General features: G+C 38.7%; 2 protein-coding genes across 6 annotated transcripts in view; one reads left to right on the top strand and one right to left on the bottom strand.

Moving 5' to 3' along the window:
* LOC119722901 (dynein heavy chain 1, axonemal-like) overlaps positions 1 to 6,055 on the top strand; it is a 40,059-nt gene extending 34,004 nt beyond the window's left edge. For all 5 annotated transcript variants that reach the window (XM_038193300.1, XM_038193303.1, XM_038193301.1 and 2 more), the window contains 11 exons: positions 206 to 409; positions 530 to 661; positions 987 to 1,160; positions 1,355 to 1,534; positions 1,852 to 2,028; positions 2,306 to 2,476; positions 2,676 to 2,806; positions 3,111 to 3,255; positions 3,851 to 4,057; positions 4,203 to 4,437; positions 4,892 to 6,055. In XM_038193300.1, the coding sequence (XP_038049228.1) occupies positions 206 to 409; positions 530 to 661; positions 987 to 1,160; positions 1,355 to 1,534; positions 1,852 to 2,028; positions 2,306 to 2,476; positions 2,676 to 2,806; positions 3,111 to 3,255; positions 3,851 to 4,057; positions 4,203 to 4,437; positions 4,892 to 5,013 (1,878 nt within the window). In that variant the 3' untranslated portion in view covers positions 5,014 to 6,055. The remainder of the gene's footprint in view (positions 1 to 205; positions 410 to 529; positions 662 to 986; positions 1,161 to 1,354; positions 1,535 to 1,851; positions 2,029 to 2,305; positions 2,477 to 2,675; positions 2,807 to 3,110; positions 3,256 to 3,850; positions 4,058 to 4,202; positions 4,438 to 4,891) is intronic.
* Positions 6,056 to 6,192: 137 nt separating this feature from the next.
* Positions 6,193 to 13,682, bottom strand: LOC119722903. Its single transcript, XM_038193305.1, has 11 exons — positions 13,520 to 13,682; positions 12,456 to 12,577; positions 11,561 to 11,775; positions 11,340 to 11,442; positions 10,773 to 11,120; positions 10,145 to 10,399; positions 9,877 to 9,986; positions 9,667 to 9,783; positions 9,400 to 9,521; positions 8,861 to 8,965; positions 6,193 to 8,505 (listed from the first exon to the last, which is right to left on the bottom strand). Exons 1-11 carry the CDS (start codon positions 13,627 to 13,629, stop codon positions 8,433 to 8,435), a joined length of 1,680 nt encoding a protein of 559 aa, XP_038049233.1. The 5' UTR covers positions 13,630 to 13,682; the 3' UTR covers positions 6,193 to 8,432.
* Between the last annotated feature and the right edge of the window lie 123 nt (positions 13,683 to 13,805).

Below are 13,805 nucleotides of genomic sequence, written 5' to 3'. Positions count from 1 at the left end.
AATATATTGGCAGTAACCCCCCCCCAAAAAAATTTCCTGTATCATATTCTCAAAAGAAAAAGCTGAATTGTGGAGATTTTACAGAATGTTCCAAATAACCGAAAGAAATTTCTATTTCTTTCTTGAATTAGGTCCAGCTAGCAAACCCCTCCTTAAAAATTAAAAATCTATAATCATACTTATGTAACTTCTTCTGCTTCCACAGGACTTTGTGTCTTCCCATCTAGGCCAGCGATTCATTGAGCCTCAGACAGCAGACTTAGCCGTAGCCTACAAGGAATCCTCCCCTACCTCTCCTCTAGTCTTTGTCTTGTCTCAAGGAACTGACCCTGCTGCTGATCTCTACAAGTTTGCTGAGGAGATGAGATTCTCTAAGAAGTTATCCTCCATCTCCCTAGGGCAGGGACAGGTAAGAATCAACCCTATGGCATCTGTCCATTGCAATGCATTGTATAACATTTTATACAAGTTGCTAATTGAAGAGTTCTTTTGCTGTACATTTCTTGATTCATATGTTGTCTACTTCTAGGGTCCACGTGCAGAAGCCCTGATGAGAAGTGCCATGGACCGAGGCAAATGGGTCTTCTTCCAAAACTGTCATCTCTCTCCTAGCTGGATGCCTTCACTGGAGAGACTCATTGAAAATGTCGACCCTGATAAGGTAACAAACTGCTGTACCCCCCTCCCACAAACACACTAATCCCAGCTCCTTCCATTTTGGTTGGTTCATACTTTAATCAATGTGGATACAAGCAACTTTTACTACACAAAATATCTTCCCGGTGAATTTTGCCTGAGTTGACATTTCAAATTGCAAATTTGTATTTTCGAGTGTTTGGTGTAATATCACACGTTCTTTGTTTTTTTTACTCGAATTATGAATTGTCTTTACCTGGAACAAGTTTACTGCGTGTATGTATCAGCATACTAGTGCTGAATAGAATATCAGATACGAGTGATTGAAGTTTGTTTAATTGATCCCTCAGGTCCATCGTGATTTCCGCCTGTGGCTGACCAGCATGCCCAGTCCCAAGTTCCCTGTAGCCATCCTACAGAACAGCTCCAAGATGACTATTGAGCCACCACGAGGCATCAAGGCAAACCTCATGCAGTCTTACACCAGTCTGAATGATGAGTTCCTTAATTCCTGCACAGGCAAGGTCAGTCACTTAAGACGTGATGGAAATCTAGTCAGTAAGAGTCAATTCTAAATATTGGCCTTTGCCCTTCACCAACCTCATTATTTATAAACACTGTTCACTAATGCGGTCAGAGCTTGATGAAATAAATCTAAACTAAAATTGTTAGTCATAGCATCTTAATGATGATTTTTGTTCCTTTCTCCAAACTCCAGACCCATGAGTTCAAGAGCTTGATGCTGTCCCTGGCTCTCTTCCATGGCGTGGTGATTGAGAGACGCAAGTTTGGCCCGCTAGGCTTCAACATCCCCTACGAGTTCACCACTGGTGACCTGCGTATCTGCATCAGTCAGCTGAAGATGTTCCTGATGGAGTATGAAGAGATTCCATTCAAGGTGAGCAGCAAAATTGCTCAAGATTTTCTTTTTATAAATTGAGAGTAGGAAGTAGAACGGCAAGTTGAAGCCGAAGCTTGAAAGTGCTGTTAAGTTTTATGTTTTTATAATGTCAACATATTCATCCATCATTTCCTTACATTGTTATCTGGTTCCGATAATAAGAAATTGTTCGGGGACATTTTTGATGGCATTATGATCACATTTGATGGCATTATGAAAAGATGCAGTAAAACTTCATTCCTTGGTTTGCCTTATTTCTGTCTTACAAGGTTTTGATGTTAATCAAAATATAACTGATTACTCATCCCTTGTAGGTGCTGACCTACACAGCAGGTCACATCAACTACGGCGGTCGCGTGACTGATGATCGTGATCGTCGCTGTCTGATGAACGTCCTGAACGACTTCTACAACAAGGTTGTCTTGGAGGAAGAGCACAGCTACTCAGCATCGGGAATCTACAGACAGATCCCAACAGCCATGGACCACAATGTTAGACCTGCTCACTGATTTTTGAAAAGCAAATTTGTTTTTGTACTAAGCACTTTTTTTGGGAGGGGGCTGTGCAAAATGCTGGATTGTATTGTTGATAGTTTTCTAGTGTTATTTTGCTTCATAAACACAGCTGTAACACTCAATGTAGATAATGAAAAATGACACCGAAGTTCCCTAGATTAATAAAGAGGGAATTATTTTATATGGACATTTAATAAAGAAATGTTAAAATTTTTCTCTGTTAAATTGTCATATTGAATCATTTTATCAACAGGGTTACACGTCGTACATTAAGAGCCTTCCCATCAACGACACACCTGAAATCTTTGGTCTCCATGACAATGCCAACATCACATTTGCCCAGAACGAGACATTCTCCACCCTGTCGTGCATCCTGCTCCTTCAGCCTAAGACTGCTACGGGAGCCGGCCGGTCCCGTGAAGAGGTACGTACAAATATTTCACATAGACAAATGGTTGACTGGTGGTTTAGGATGTAACTTATGCCTGCGAACTAGCACAGTTTTGAGTAAAAACAGATCTATGTAAATCATAGTTCTCACTCAAAATTGCTGCTTGTGGTCTTAAAGAAATACTGCAATTCTTGCCTGGTTCACCGCATCACTGGTTCTGTTATCTGTTCAGGTGATTGAGGAGACAGCGAAGAGCATTCTTGAGCGTGTTCCCCAGCCTGTGGATATCGCCATGGTTACCAAGAAACATCCAGTGATGTATGAGGAGTCCATGAACACTGTGCTGATTCAAGAAGTTATCAGGTAAAGGAGAAATCTGCACCCCCCCCCCCCACTTGTCTCTATTCTCCTCCCACAGTGACTCTGTAAACAAATGTCATGTAAGCATTGAAAGGGATTTCAATATGTAAACTAGTGGTGACTTAACAACATTATGCATATTGCATTCCCCAGATAACCACCTGTATAACATTGTATTACATTGTATTCATTCCCTGATTCATTCATCAAACTATCACATTCTCAGGGCAGTTTGGGGCGATACAGGGAGTGCAGTGGGTTGATAATATCTGTTGATTCTGACGTTTTCTTACTTTTTTGAACACAGATACAATCGTCTGTTGAATGTCATCCACCGCACGTTGAAGGAACTACTGAAAGCTCTCAAAGGGTTGGTGGTGTTATCTGAGGAGCTAGAAACCATGTCCAACAGCATGTACATCAACTCTGTGCCTGAACTCTGGGCAGGCAAGGTATGTTCCGTAAATCTTCGCTTCAGTGTCTGTTAGAAACCAATAACAATTTGCAGTGATAACAAAAGCCTGTGGACTAATGGGTAAATGTGTAAAACATGATGGAAACCTGACATAAGTGTTCTTGGGCAAGACACTTTACCACAATTGCCTTCTGCTCAAAGAGTACAAGTGGGTATCTGTTATGAAAGAGACCAGACTGCATTGATCTCAAGCTGCTGCAAAAAACCTGTTCTTATGAAGGTGAACAATGACAGAAGATGAACAGTGACAAAAGAATGCATTTGTTAACCCATTAGCCCATGTTCATTGTATTACGTTGTGTTTATTCACTGCGAAGAATCAATAAAATCATAGAGTGCTTCGGCAGTTTTGGGCACTACGGTGAGTAATAGGCAGGGCGGTTTCAGGCGCTACAGTGACTAATGGGTTACAGTTTACTTTGACTTGCTTGTGACTTGACTTTAGACTGGGTGACTTAGGATGTACATGTATTTGAATGACTTGTGATAAGGCTTGGTGCGACTTGTGACTGACTAGATGACAACTCTGGCTGCTTCATCTTAACATCTACATCCTCCCTATTGCTCACCAGGCCTACCCATCTCTCAAGCCTCTCTCCTCCTGGGTGACTGACCTCGTCGCCAGGATGCATTTCCTTCAAGACTGGATTGATAACGGCATCCCCAGCGTCTTCTGGATCTCGGGCTTCTTCTTCCCTCAAGCTTTCCTGACGGGAACTCTGCAGAACTACGCTCGACGAGCCATCATCTCCATTGATACCATTGGCTTTGACTTTGCTGTAAGTTTAAATACACCCAAAAGAAGGGATACACAAAAGAAAACGGTGCTATCATAGAACATTCTTGTAGAATTTTGAGGTATTTTGATCTCATTATTAATTTTATTGATTGGATTTTTTTTAAAAATTCTTGCAATATTTACAGGTCATAAATGAGCCTGCAGAAAACATCACCAAACGTCCAGAAACTGGCTGCTTTGTTCGTGGACTGTTTCTAGAGGGCGCCAGATGGAGCCATGAGCAGCATCAAGTGACAGAATCCAGACCCAAGGAGCTGTACACTGACATGCCTATCATGCAGTTTCTACCAGCAGAGAACCGTACACAACCAGAGGAAGGGATGTATGTATGTCCTGTGTATAAGACACTCACAAGAGCAGGTAAGGATCAAGAATGTGTGTATAGACTTGGTGCATGGCTAAAAAGTACAAAACATTGAAGGCCACCATTGTTGTAGTCAAATCCATCACAAGTGCATCACAAGTCCAGTCACAACTACATCACAAGTCAATTCCCAAATCCAGTCACAAGTAATAGGGAATGGACAATAAAAGAATGCCTTTGTCAAAGTTCATTTGAATAGCTTGTGACTTGCGAGGACTTGTGATGATCTCAGTTACAATGGAGAACACTTTTGCAGCATTTCTGCACGACTGTCCCTCCCAATGGTCTCTCCTAACCGTTGAGTTTACTTGTGCATTAAATAAACCCATTGCTCCATCTGCTTGTACAGCTCATGAACTATTCTGTAGTCATATCACTAAATAGAGGGCATACTATATCACTATTTGTGTGAATGCTCCGGCTTAACAAAATCCATTTTGTTCCATGCAGGTGCCTTGTCCACAACCGGTCATTCCACCAACTACGTGTTACCAGTGGAGATTCCCTCTGACAAACCCCAGTTCCATTGGATCAAGCGAGGTGTTGCACTCATCTGTGCATTGGACTACTAAGATGTACACAGCTACAGGATCATCAACTACGTGTTGCATAACATATCAGAAATCACTAACTACATAGCCTTATTATTGTTGTGGTAGTTATTGTGTGAAGATTTGTATCATCAGCTTTGTATTAAATTTAGATACATGTAATGGTATTGACACACACATTGGCAGAATTGCAGTCATGCATGTCAGAGAATCTGCATTTTTATACATTCATTTTCCAAGTTGAATCCGTCCATACAATACATTCTGCTGTTTAAATACACGCGAGTCCAACTCTCATGGTCGTTTGTTTTGAAAACAATTTTCATTGCGCTTCTAACTGGTTTTTTAATAGTGCTGTTGAAGTTTGTATATGTTTAGCTAATTAAAGGTAATGTACATTTATTAATGGACAAATTAATTACTTCCAGTTTGATGTGTTTCCACGTGATCTGCAATTGCGTTTTGCAAGCACCTTCATTGATGTATTCCAGTAAACATTCCGTCCCATTCATATATTTTATACAAGTCTACACCAAAAAACTTTTGTAAATACAGAGATCATTAAGCTTTGAAGTTTTTTTAAGAGATTATTTGTTCCATTTTTAATATTTTGTGTGGGAATGCTTAAAACTACAAGACAAGAGTGAATGACAACACAACTTCAAATGTTGAATGCTTTCTATATATATTTTATTTACTTCAAGATTGTCATGCATATATTGTGGTGCCTTGTTCCGTCCAGAAAACAATTTAAGGTTTCAAACATGATCCTGCCATGCTAAAAGTGTTGTCCTTCCAATCAAAACAACTTAAGCAAGGTTTGCCGACTTGTATATTCAAAATTGGGAAAATTTGTATGGAATTTAAGGAATAACTTCTCAAAGCAATTTATAGCATTACATTCGTTGAATTCCTGTTTATGAATTTGGAAAACAAAGTTTTAAGATTTCCTACAGTTTTCTGTAGTACTGCTTAAATATTTAAGTAATACATAACTTGTGTATATAAGCCTTCAGATTTATATTTGATTGAAATAAACTTTATTTTGCTTGAGTAACCATAACATTTGACGGTAGCCCCTCAAAAGAGTTTCATATTGAAACTAATACAACACCATACACATCTGTGTATGTCCCATACACATCTGTGAACCAACTGACCCAAAATATATAATGCTAACCATCCATGGAAACAAAAATATAGATTAAACTTCCATGGTTTATGTTATTTCAAACAATGAAATACAAATATATCAAGGTTTTAAGAAAGCAAAATAATCTCAAATGCCACACACGGTTATTTTAACACATCAAGGCTAAAAAATAGAGTATTCTCTGCTGAAAGTAAGGTATCCAAGCTCAGTTGATAATTCTTAAAAAGAAATTTGATTTTGACCTTTATCTTATAATTTTCTGAATTTGTCAAGTTTTGCAGTTATTGAACAAATGTAACTTGTGATGCATAACATTTGTAACCTTTAATGCTTGTGAAACCACAATGTATTTCAGCCTCAGCAAATAAATTTATTATAAAAACAAAAGATGGCACAAATAATGAGAATAAAATTAGCTGCACACATAAATATAATTATACATAAAGGGCGGAGTTTGAATACATGAATAAAATAAAGTCACACACATAGTAAAATAGGGCGGAGTTAAAAATCCTGCACACCAATCAAATCAAATAGTAATATAAACTGAGTAAGTACAATTATTTCAAAAAAATAAGTAGAAAATAAGTACATAGATTTCTACCTAAATACAGTGAAATTGTGTTAAGTCAAACTCTGACAACTTAAAACAACTGTTTAGTCAAACAAAGAATCCATTGCCTTCAGTTGTATAACAATGCTATACAACCCTGCTTAACTCAAAACTCTGCTAAGTCAAATTTTGAACCTGTTCCCTTGATCTTTGACTAATCAAGATTTCACTGTACTAAATGTCTTAACTGTTGACATGTTTCTTGTCTGAAAGACAATTGCTTAGTTAAGATTATTAACAGAATACATGCATGCATAAGAAAATATATCGGTACACTATATGAAAACTTAATGAGCATTAAACAGTAAAGCAAGTAACAAAACACCCTGCAGCAGGTCAATAAGAACCATAAAAATGGCAAGTAAATGAATTGTTAAACCAAAAGATATTAAATAACATGCTAATTTGCTCTTGGCTTTAATATAACTCTGGACATTTGATTGCTATACACACATGTGATACCTCAGTTATGATTGAAGCATTGTGGCAGCTGTTAACTACCAGAATGTCACCAAAACTGCAGTTGTTGCTGAATGTTAAGTGTAAACAAAAGTATTGTTTATGTTTTAAAGTCTCCCATTTTCGATTAACTTCTTTTGTTAGTACTTATCTTTCAGAGCTAGAGCAGGTCAGTCACTAATTAGGAATGTCGCAGGTATTAATATAAATGTAAACGTAATAAGAAAAGGATAAAAACAAAGTTTGGCACCACTTAATTTGGTTTTCAAAGAAAGACGTGTACTGTAAGATGTATATGACAACATCGAGCACCAGTACAGAATGGCAATGTTGAGTTGGTAGAATCCCTATTTACATTTGAGTACGTGTATACACATGGTTGGATGTACAGTGTTAGTTTACAATAGAGATACATTATGTATAATTATTCACAGGTTTCAAAACCGTTTGAATTTGAAAGTACAATTTTTACAGGTTTATATCACAGTTCCTGAATTACTGAATCAAAAAGGATAGACTGACATTTCATGAAGAAATCTGATTTGCTATATTTTGCTTTCTTCTTTTGAAAACCCCCCACCAAAGTCCTTAAACTTAAGTTTTGAATACAACTTAAACAAAGTAAGAGTTGACTTTTGCAATAGAACTGAAAAGTAGTTAACTTTATCATATTTAGTTTTTGTATATTATTGGTAGCTAGTTTTATACTTTGTTCAGGGGACAAAATCTAAGTAGCCAGCAGCATAAAAGACTTCATGCATTTAGATAAATTAATTCTACTCTAAATTATCGTACAAGTACTTCAGATTATAGGCATGGACATATTTCTTTCTGTTAACTACATTTCTTTAAGATCTATTTCAGACACAGAAGATTTACTATCTTGTAATCATCTTACCCTGTTGGAAACTTCTGTAGTGGATGGACACAAATGCTCAGTAACTTTAACCAAGAAATCAGGCAAGTAGATAATGGTCTAGAGGTGCTTACACTAGCAAGCATTTAGGTTGTTTTTAAAACACATTCTGCATCCCAAGTTAGCATTTAAATGTACTTACTGCTCAGAGTCTCTGTGAGATGGATCTGTTAACAGGTAACTGTCGGCTCATCATAACAATGTCATTAGGTTCAGATAATACCTGCTATGTAGGACTTGCTAGATCTTCTTTACATAGGGGAGCTAAACATCTTGTTAAGTCACTGCTTGGGACCAGACTACTCCATGTAGATATCCTCGGTGGGATTGGTGAAGTCAAGGAACTCCGAGTAAAACCTCCTAAAAGCAGCCCTGAAAAGAAGAAACAAGTAAAATCTGTTAGGTATTTGTTGATGTAGTAGCATATCGTAGCCATAACAGTCAAATTATTGCTAAATTATTTAGGTGGGTCTCCTATCAACTCTCCATTAACTTCTACTCTCTACCCCCATTCCAGATATACACTCAAGTTATGCAGTGTGCATCCTCAATGCATGATAGCTTAAGGCTTGCTTTGTCCAGCTGGACCTGAAAGTCTCAGTTTAGCACATGATATCTACTCAGTGACTCGATCAGTCAGTCAGTCCAGGAGTCACAAAGGACTATAGGCTACCCCTTCAGGTCCAGAAAATACAGTACAAGAGTTTAAAAACCACACAATGCCTACCCCATGGCCTCAGCTACTGGCTTGGCTGACAGTCCATCCTCCATGATGAAAACATGGCATGCATACCGACCATCAGTGGGATGTTTGGTGATGAATGCAAAATACCTACACAAAAATTATCAAATTAAACATATCAAAAACTTGTCTTTGTTTACAAAATAACTTCTCCAAGATACACTTAATCTGAAAATGAGACCAAACATGAAGCCTTCCTTAATCTTGTTCTGATTTGCTTGATACAGGAAATCACTGGCTCTGGATTCTCTCGAAAGTTTGGCTTGTAAATGACAGCTGTTAACGTCATCTGGTAACGACACCTGTCAATGACACCTGTTAATGTTACCTGTTCATAAAACCTACTGATGGCACCGGTTAATAACACCCGTTACTGGCACCTGTTAATGGCACCTGTTAAAGTGACTTAACAGCACCTTTTAATGGCACCCGTTAATGACACCTGTTAATGGCACCTGTTAATGACACATTTAAACTATGTCATTTAATTATAACACCTGTTTAATGACACCATATATTCTCACCTGTTACTTGAAGGGTGGAAGCCACAGAAGGAAACATTCTTCAGAGAGAAGAAGTAATTATGACCCTTGTTCTGCTTAGACCCAAGAAGTTTCTCCACCTTCTTTAGGACAGAGTCTTTCTTCTAGTTGGATCAAAGTTGGATACAAGGGAAAAAAAGCGAAGCATAAACTTAATTAAAAGACTTACAAAATGATGATAACTCTGACACACATACTACTAGAAAACTCTTTCCATTTTGTGGCTATGATCAGGCAATTATTTTCTACCTCTTTGGCTTTCTGTGGTTTTGACTTGTCAATCATCTTGACTCCTATATCGCTGATTTCAAGTACACACGTTGTCGGTGGGTGAATGTCTACTGTAAGTCTTCTGGCGGTCACAACCTTTAAAAGAACAGATGAGAGTAAGCAATGTAAACAAAGTAATGAAGTGGTTACTGAACAAACTACTGAAGAGTCTGGTTGTAAAATGCTCACCTTTTGCATAGCACGGCATAGAACATCGTTGCCTTTGTGAAATGCTACTTCTACAGAACCTAAAAACTTGACGTTGTACCGGTTTATATGAACCTTCCGGCCCCGGAACCCTGCCATCCAAAAAGAAGAAAATGATAATTAATTTGTGAAATTTCTCACATTTCTCTCATCAGGGTAAGTGCAAAACTTACTTCAATGTATTTTGTAACAGCAATCAGGAATCTCAAGGTGTGTGTCTGTATTCTACAATGTACAGCAGCCTACATACCAGGTATAGTCTCCGTATCAGCAGTGAAATCTCTGACGTATCGACTCGGGAAGCAACCTTCTTCCCCAGTCTTGAGATTAATTCCCTCGTACCACAGATCCTCACACTTGAACTCCACAAAGACGGGGTCGTTGACTTCAAACGGAAGCTCATCCTCATGCCGGGGTAGGAAATGGAAGACAGCGATGTGTGTTTGTTGTTTGATTTCTCCATTAATGACTAGCGTTGCCGGCTGAAAACATGGCTTCTCCTCATCTTTAATAAAAAAGGGGAAAAAGTGATATCTAATCCACATCTCGGCTTCCTGAGGAGTATAAACTTCAATGTTGCCATGTTTACGCAAACTATTACTTTTAAACTTAACCATATCTCTGTCCTTACAGGTACCTAATTACGCCTGGGGAAGACAAGCATCCGATGGCAAAGTATGTTGCCTATGGATATCAACACAGCCTGGAATTGAACCCACAACCTGCAGAATTGCCATGAAGCTTGAACACACCAGTGCCTGATTGCATGGCCCTACTCATCATGAGCCAAACTACTTAGCGCTTTATCAGTTTAGATCCCCTGTTAAGCAACGTACAAGTGCTTATCCCAACAATACCACACCTGCCCCCTATCATACCTCCTGACTTGTCCTCTTGTTCCTCTCTATTCTTACTCTCCAGCTTCATCCTCAGCCGTCGTCGCTGCCGTTCCTCAGGACTAGAATCCTCCTGCAGTAGCATGTTGGTGTTTGTCAGGAACGGCGTGTAGTGAGCACTGGTCGTATTAAACTCAAGCCTGGTGGGTCGTTGTAGCTGGAGTGCGTAGGGTTCCACAGGGGTGTTGGGGAGGGTGGAGTTATCTGAAGGACTGGGTGGGACGGAGCTGAGAGACACGTTGTTTTCTGGGGATGGGGTTGAGGAGAGAGCTGAGCTGTTGGAGTTGGCTGTATGGCGGTCTGCTTGGAGCAACTCTGTCTGGAGGTTACCTGGGAGTAACAAACAACAAAACACCAGTTCTAGCAATTTATTTAAACAAGAGCCCACTTTGAAATCAGCCATATAAGAGACCACTAGAATTGTCACACAGTCAATTTGCAAAAAAAAACAGGCCAAAGAATTGACGTTGAATTGTAATCAAGTTGTAACTGCAACTTGTCAAAAGTGGGGGCGGGGAAATTAGACAACTTTACAAATGTGCTAGTAACCTGGTTTATCTTGAGTTGGTGGCATCTGAGGCAATTTCCGTCCTTTCCTCTTGGTTTTTCTCTTCTGGCGTAAGACTTTCCGACTGGTCTCAGAATCATCGGTCTAGAATCGAATGGAAGAAATAGAAAGTAAAACATAATGTCCCAAGGCACTTTGCAGCACTAAGTTGAAGACGCAGGTTCACATCAAAACACTTAGCTTGTGAGAGCTCTGTACTCACCTTGATAGTAATCTGGCTGTTCCGTTGACTGGTCTCGGCCTCTATAATGCTCAGGAGTGTCGTCGTGGCAGCATCACTGTGTTCATTGTCCAACTGTTCGCTGCTTAGCCGTTCAGAGAGAACATTGCTGTCTGAGAGATCCAACTCAATCATGTCTTCCTTCACAAGTTTTTCAGTGCTCTCGTTGGAGTTGTGTCTCTGCTTTGTGTTCGTCACTGCAAAAGTAAGAAGACAGAACCAACAGATCCACATTGGATTAGTAACGCCTTTAAGTTCAGTTGTTTTGATGTATCGTTCCGGGGGAAATGAAAGGGGATAGGGAAAAGTAAGGGAGCGACAAAGACAAAAGGATGATATTCAATAACATTTATATAATTCAAATGAATGACATTTGATTATTTCTTAACTCTAAATGAATATAATAAATTTTTACCTTTTTCTGCAATTTTTTTATGCCTCTATATTTGACAGAAAATTTGGCAAAATGACTTTGTTGTGCTGTGTTCAAGGAGAAGTGCTAACCTTTGTGGTGATAGTGTAGTTACGGGCCCATCTAAAGCTTTGATCAAATTAGAGTCAAGGGTGTTTTTTTATAATCCAAAAATTATCATTTTAAACTAAAGCAGACTTCTCTCAATTCTAATGACACCTTTTTTTGTAATTTTAAACAGTTTCTTGGGATAGAAATTACGATTTTCATTTTTGTTGTTGTCATAAGTCATTTTACCCCCAAATTTCCCTCAAAAATTAAAAACCCTGCCCTTTATCTACATGACATACTTGCATGTTCTTAATGTCACTAACTAGTTTGGTAGGTCAAATACATGTGTATTAAAAGTGGATTTTGTTCTGTTATTCTTGGAACCAGGCCCATAACTACACGATTGCCACTTACTCTCTGTTCTGACAGGTGTATTGTCTGTCATCCAGTCATCCTGTGTGTTGAGATCATTCTGAGAATCAAACAGATCCTCACTCTGAAAGTTGTCAAGACTGATGTCATGTGTCAGTCGGTAACTGTTTTGAGAAGAAAAAATAGAATTTGAAAATTGTCAAATCATGTCATTGAAATTAAGTAGGCCTAAGCCTATGTGTATAAAATTATAAATAACATTTTTTTTTTAGATAGTGGATATTTTGCCGGAGGTAATGACGGCAAGCTAATGTTTACTAAAAGTTGCCGGCGGCAATCCATATCAACAGAGGGCACTGTACTCTTTAAGATAGGGCTGAATTATAAGATGTATTAAATTCCCACCAACACTAAACAGTCACTGACAGTTGTGTAGCACATTTGGTGTAGTGGATAAGCAACAGCTCTTGTGAGCGGGATGACACAGGTTTGATCCCGATCCCCGCCACATTTCTAAGGGTTTTTTCCCCATCCCCAAATAAATAAGAATAAGCCCTATTCTTCATTTATTATTTTAACCGAAGTGGCTATCGTTACGGCACTCGTTGTTTAGCGCCCTCTACGATATTTTTTTGGTACGCACGCAGGTATATAATTATTTGTTTCCACACGTTTTATCGAGCAGTGCGCCAGCTCAGCTGATAGAGGGTAGGATTTTGCACCGCGAGGTTGCGGGTTCGGATCTCAGTTTTGCACTCGAATTTTTTTCCTTTTCTAACCTGAGGCTTTGGAGGATTTTTTTTAAAAGGGAAATAAAGTCCGAATTTCATAAAGTTCAAATTCACTTTTTTCCTTCTAATTTTATATTTTCTTGTCATGTTTTTTATAAAAGTTGCCAGGTTGCAGTCTACCGTAACGATAGAAAATGGGAAATGCGTTACGGCTGCCGTAACAATAGCCACTGCGTATTTTAACATGTCTCAAACATTTTATTGCAGAGTATTACACTTGAAGTTGAAACTGAAAGGACACTCCCCGATAACATGGATAATTTATTCCAAGATCTTTAATTGACATAGCTACAATCATGGGTTATGTCGTATTACCTGTAGCTATCTGGTACCGATTTGTAACTTCTTCTGGGAACGTATGTGTGAAAATCCGTCAAATCTGGGTCCTGATCGTCAGAAGAATTTTGTTCAACGTCGTCTGCCATATTGAAAATACAGAATTTTTTTTACTTTCTAATTTTTTTCTTCCATGTCCGTCGTAGTTCCCTGACGCAAATGTTATTTTCATAAAGTATCTTGTTTAAGAGGGTCCCGACTTTTAAAAGCCTTTGGTCTGACACCCTTCTCGTAATCATAAGTTTACGTTATCAGTTTCCATAGT

The sequence above is a fragment of the Patiria miniata genome, unplaced genomic scaffold, assembly GCF_015706575.1.
Source record: "Patiria miniata isolate m_02_andy unplaced genomic scaffold, ASM1570657v1 HiC_scaffold_16, whole genome shotgun sequence".
Taxonomy (NCBI): domain Eukaryota; kingdom Metazoa; phylum Echinodermata; class Asteroidea; order Valvatida; family Asterinidae; genus Patiria; species Patiria miniata.
This window is presented reverse-complemented; position numbering and strand designations above follow the sequence as displayed.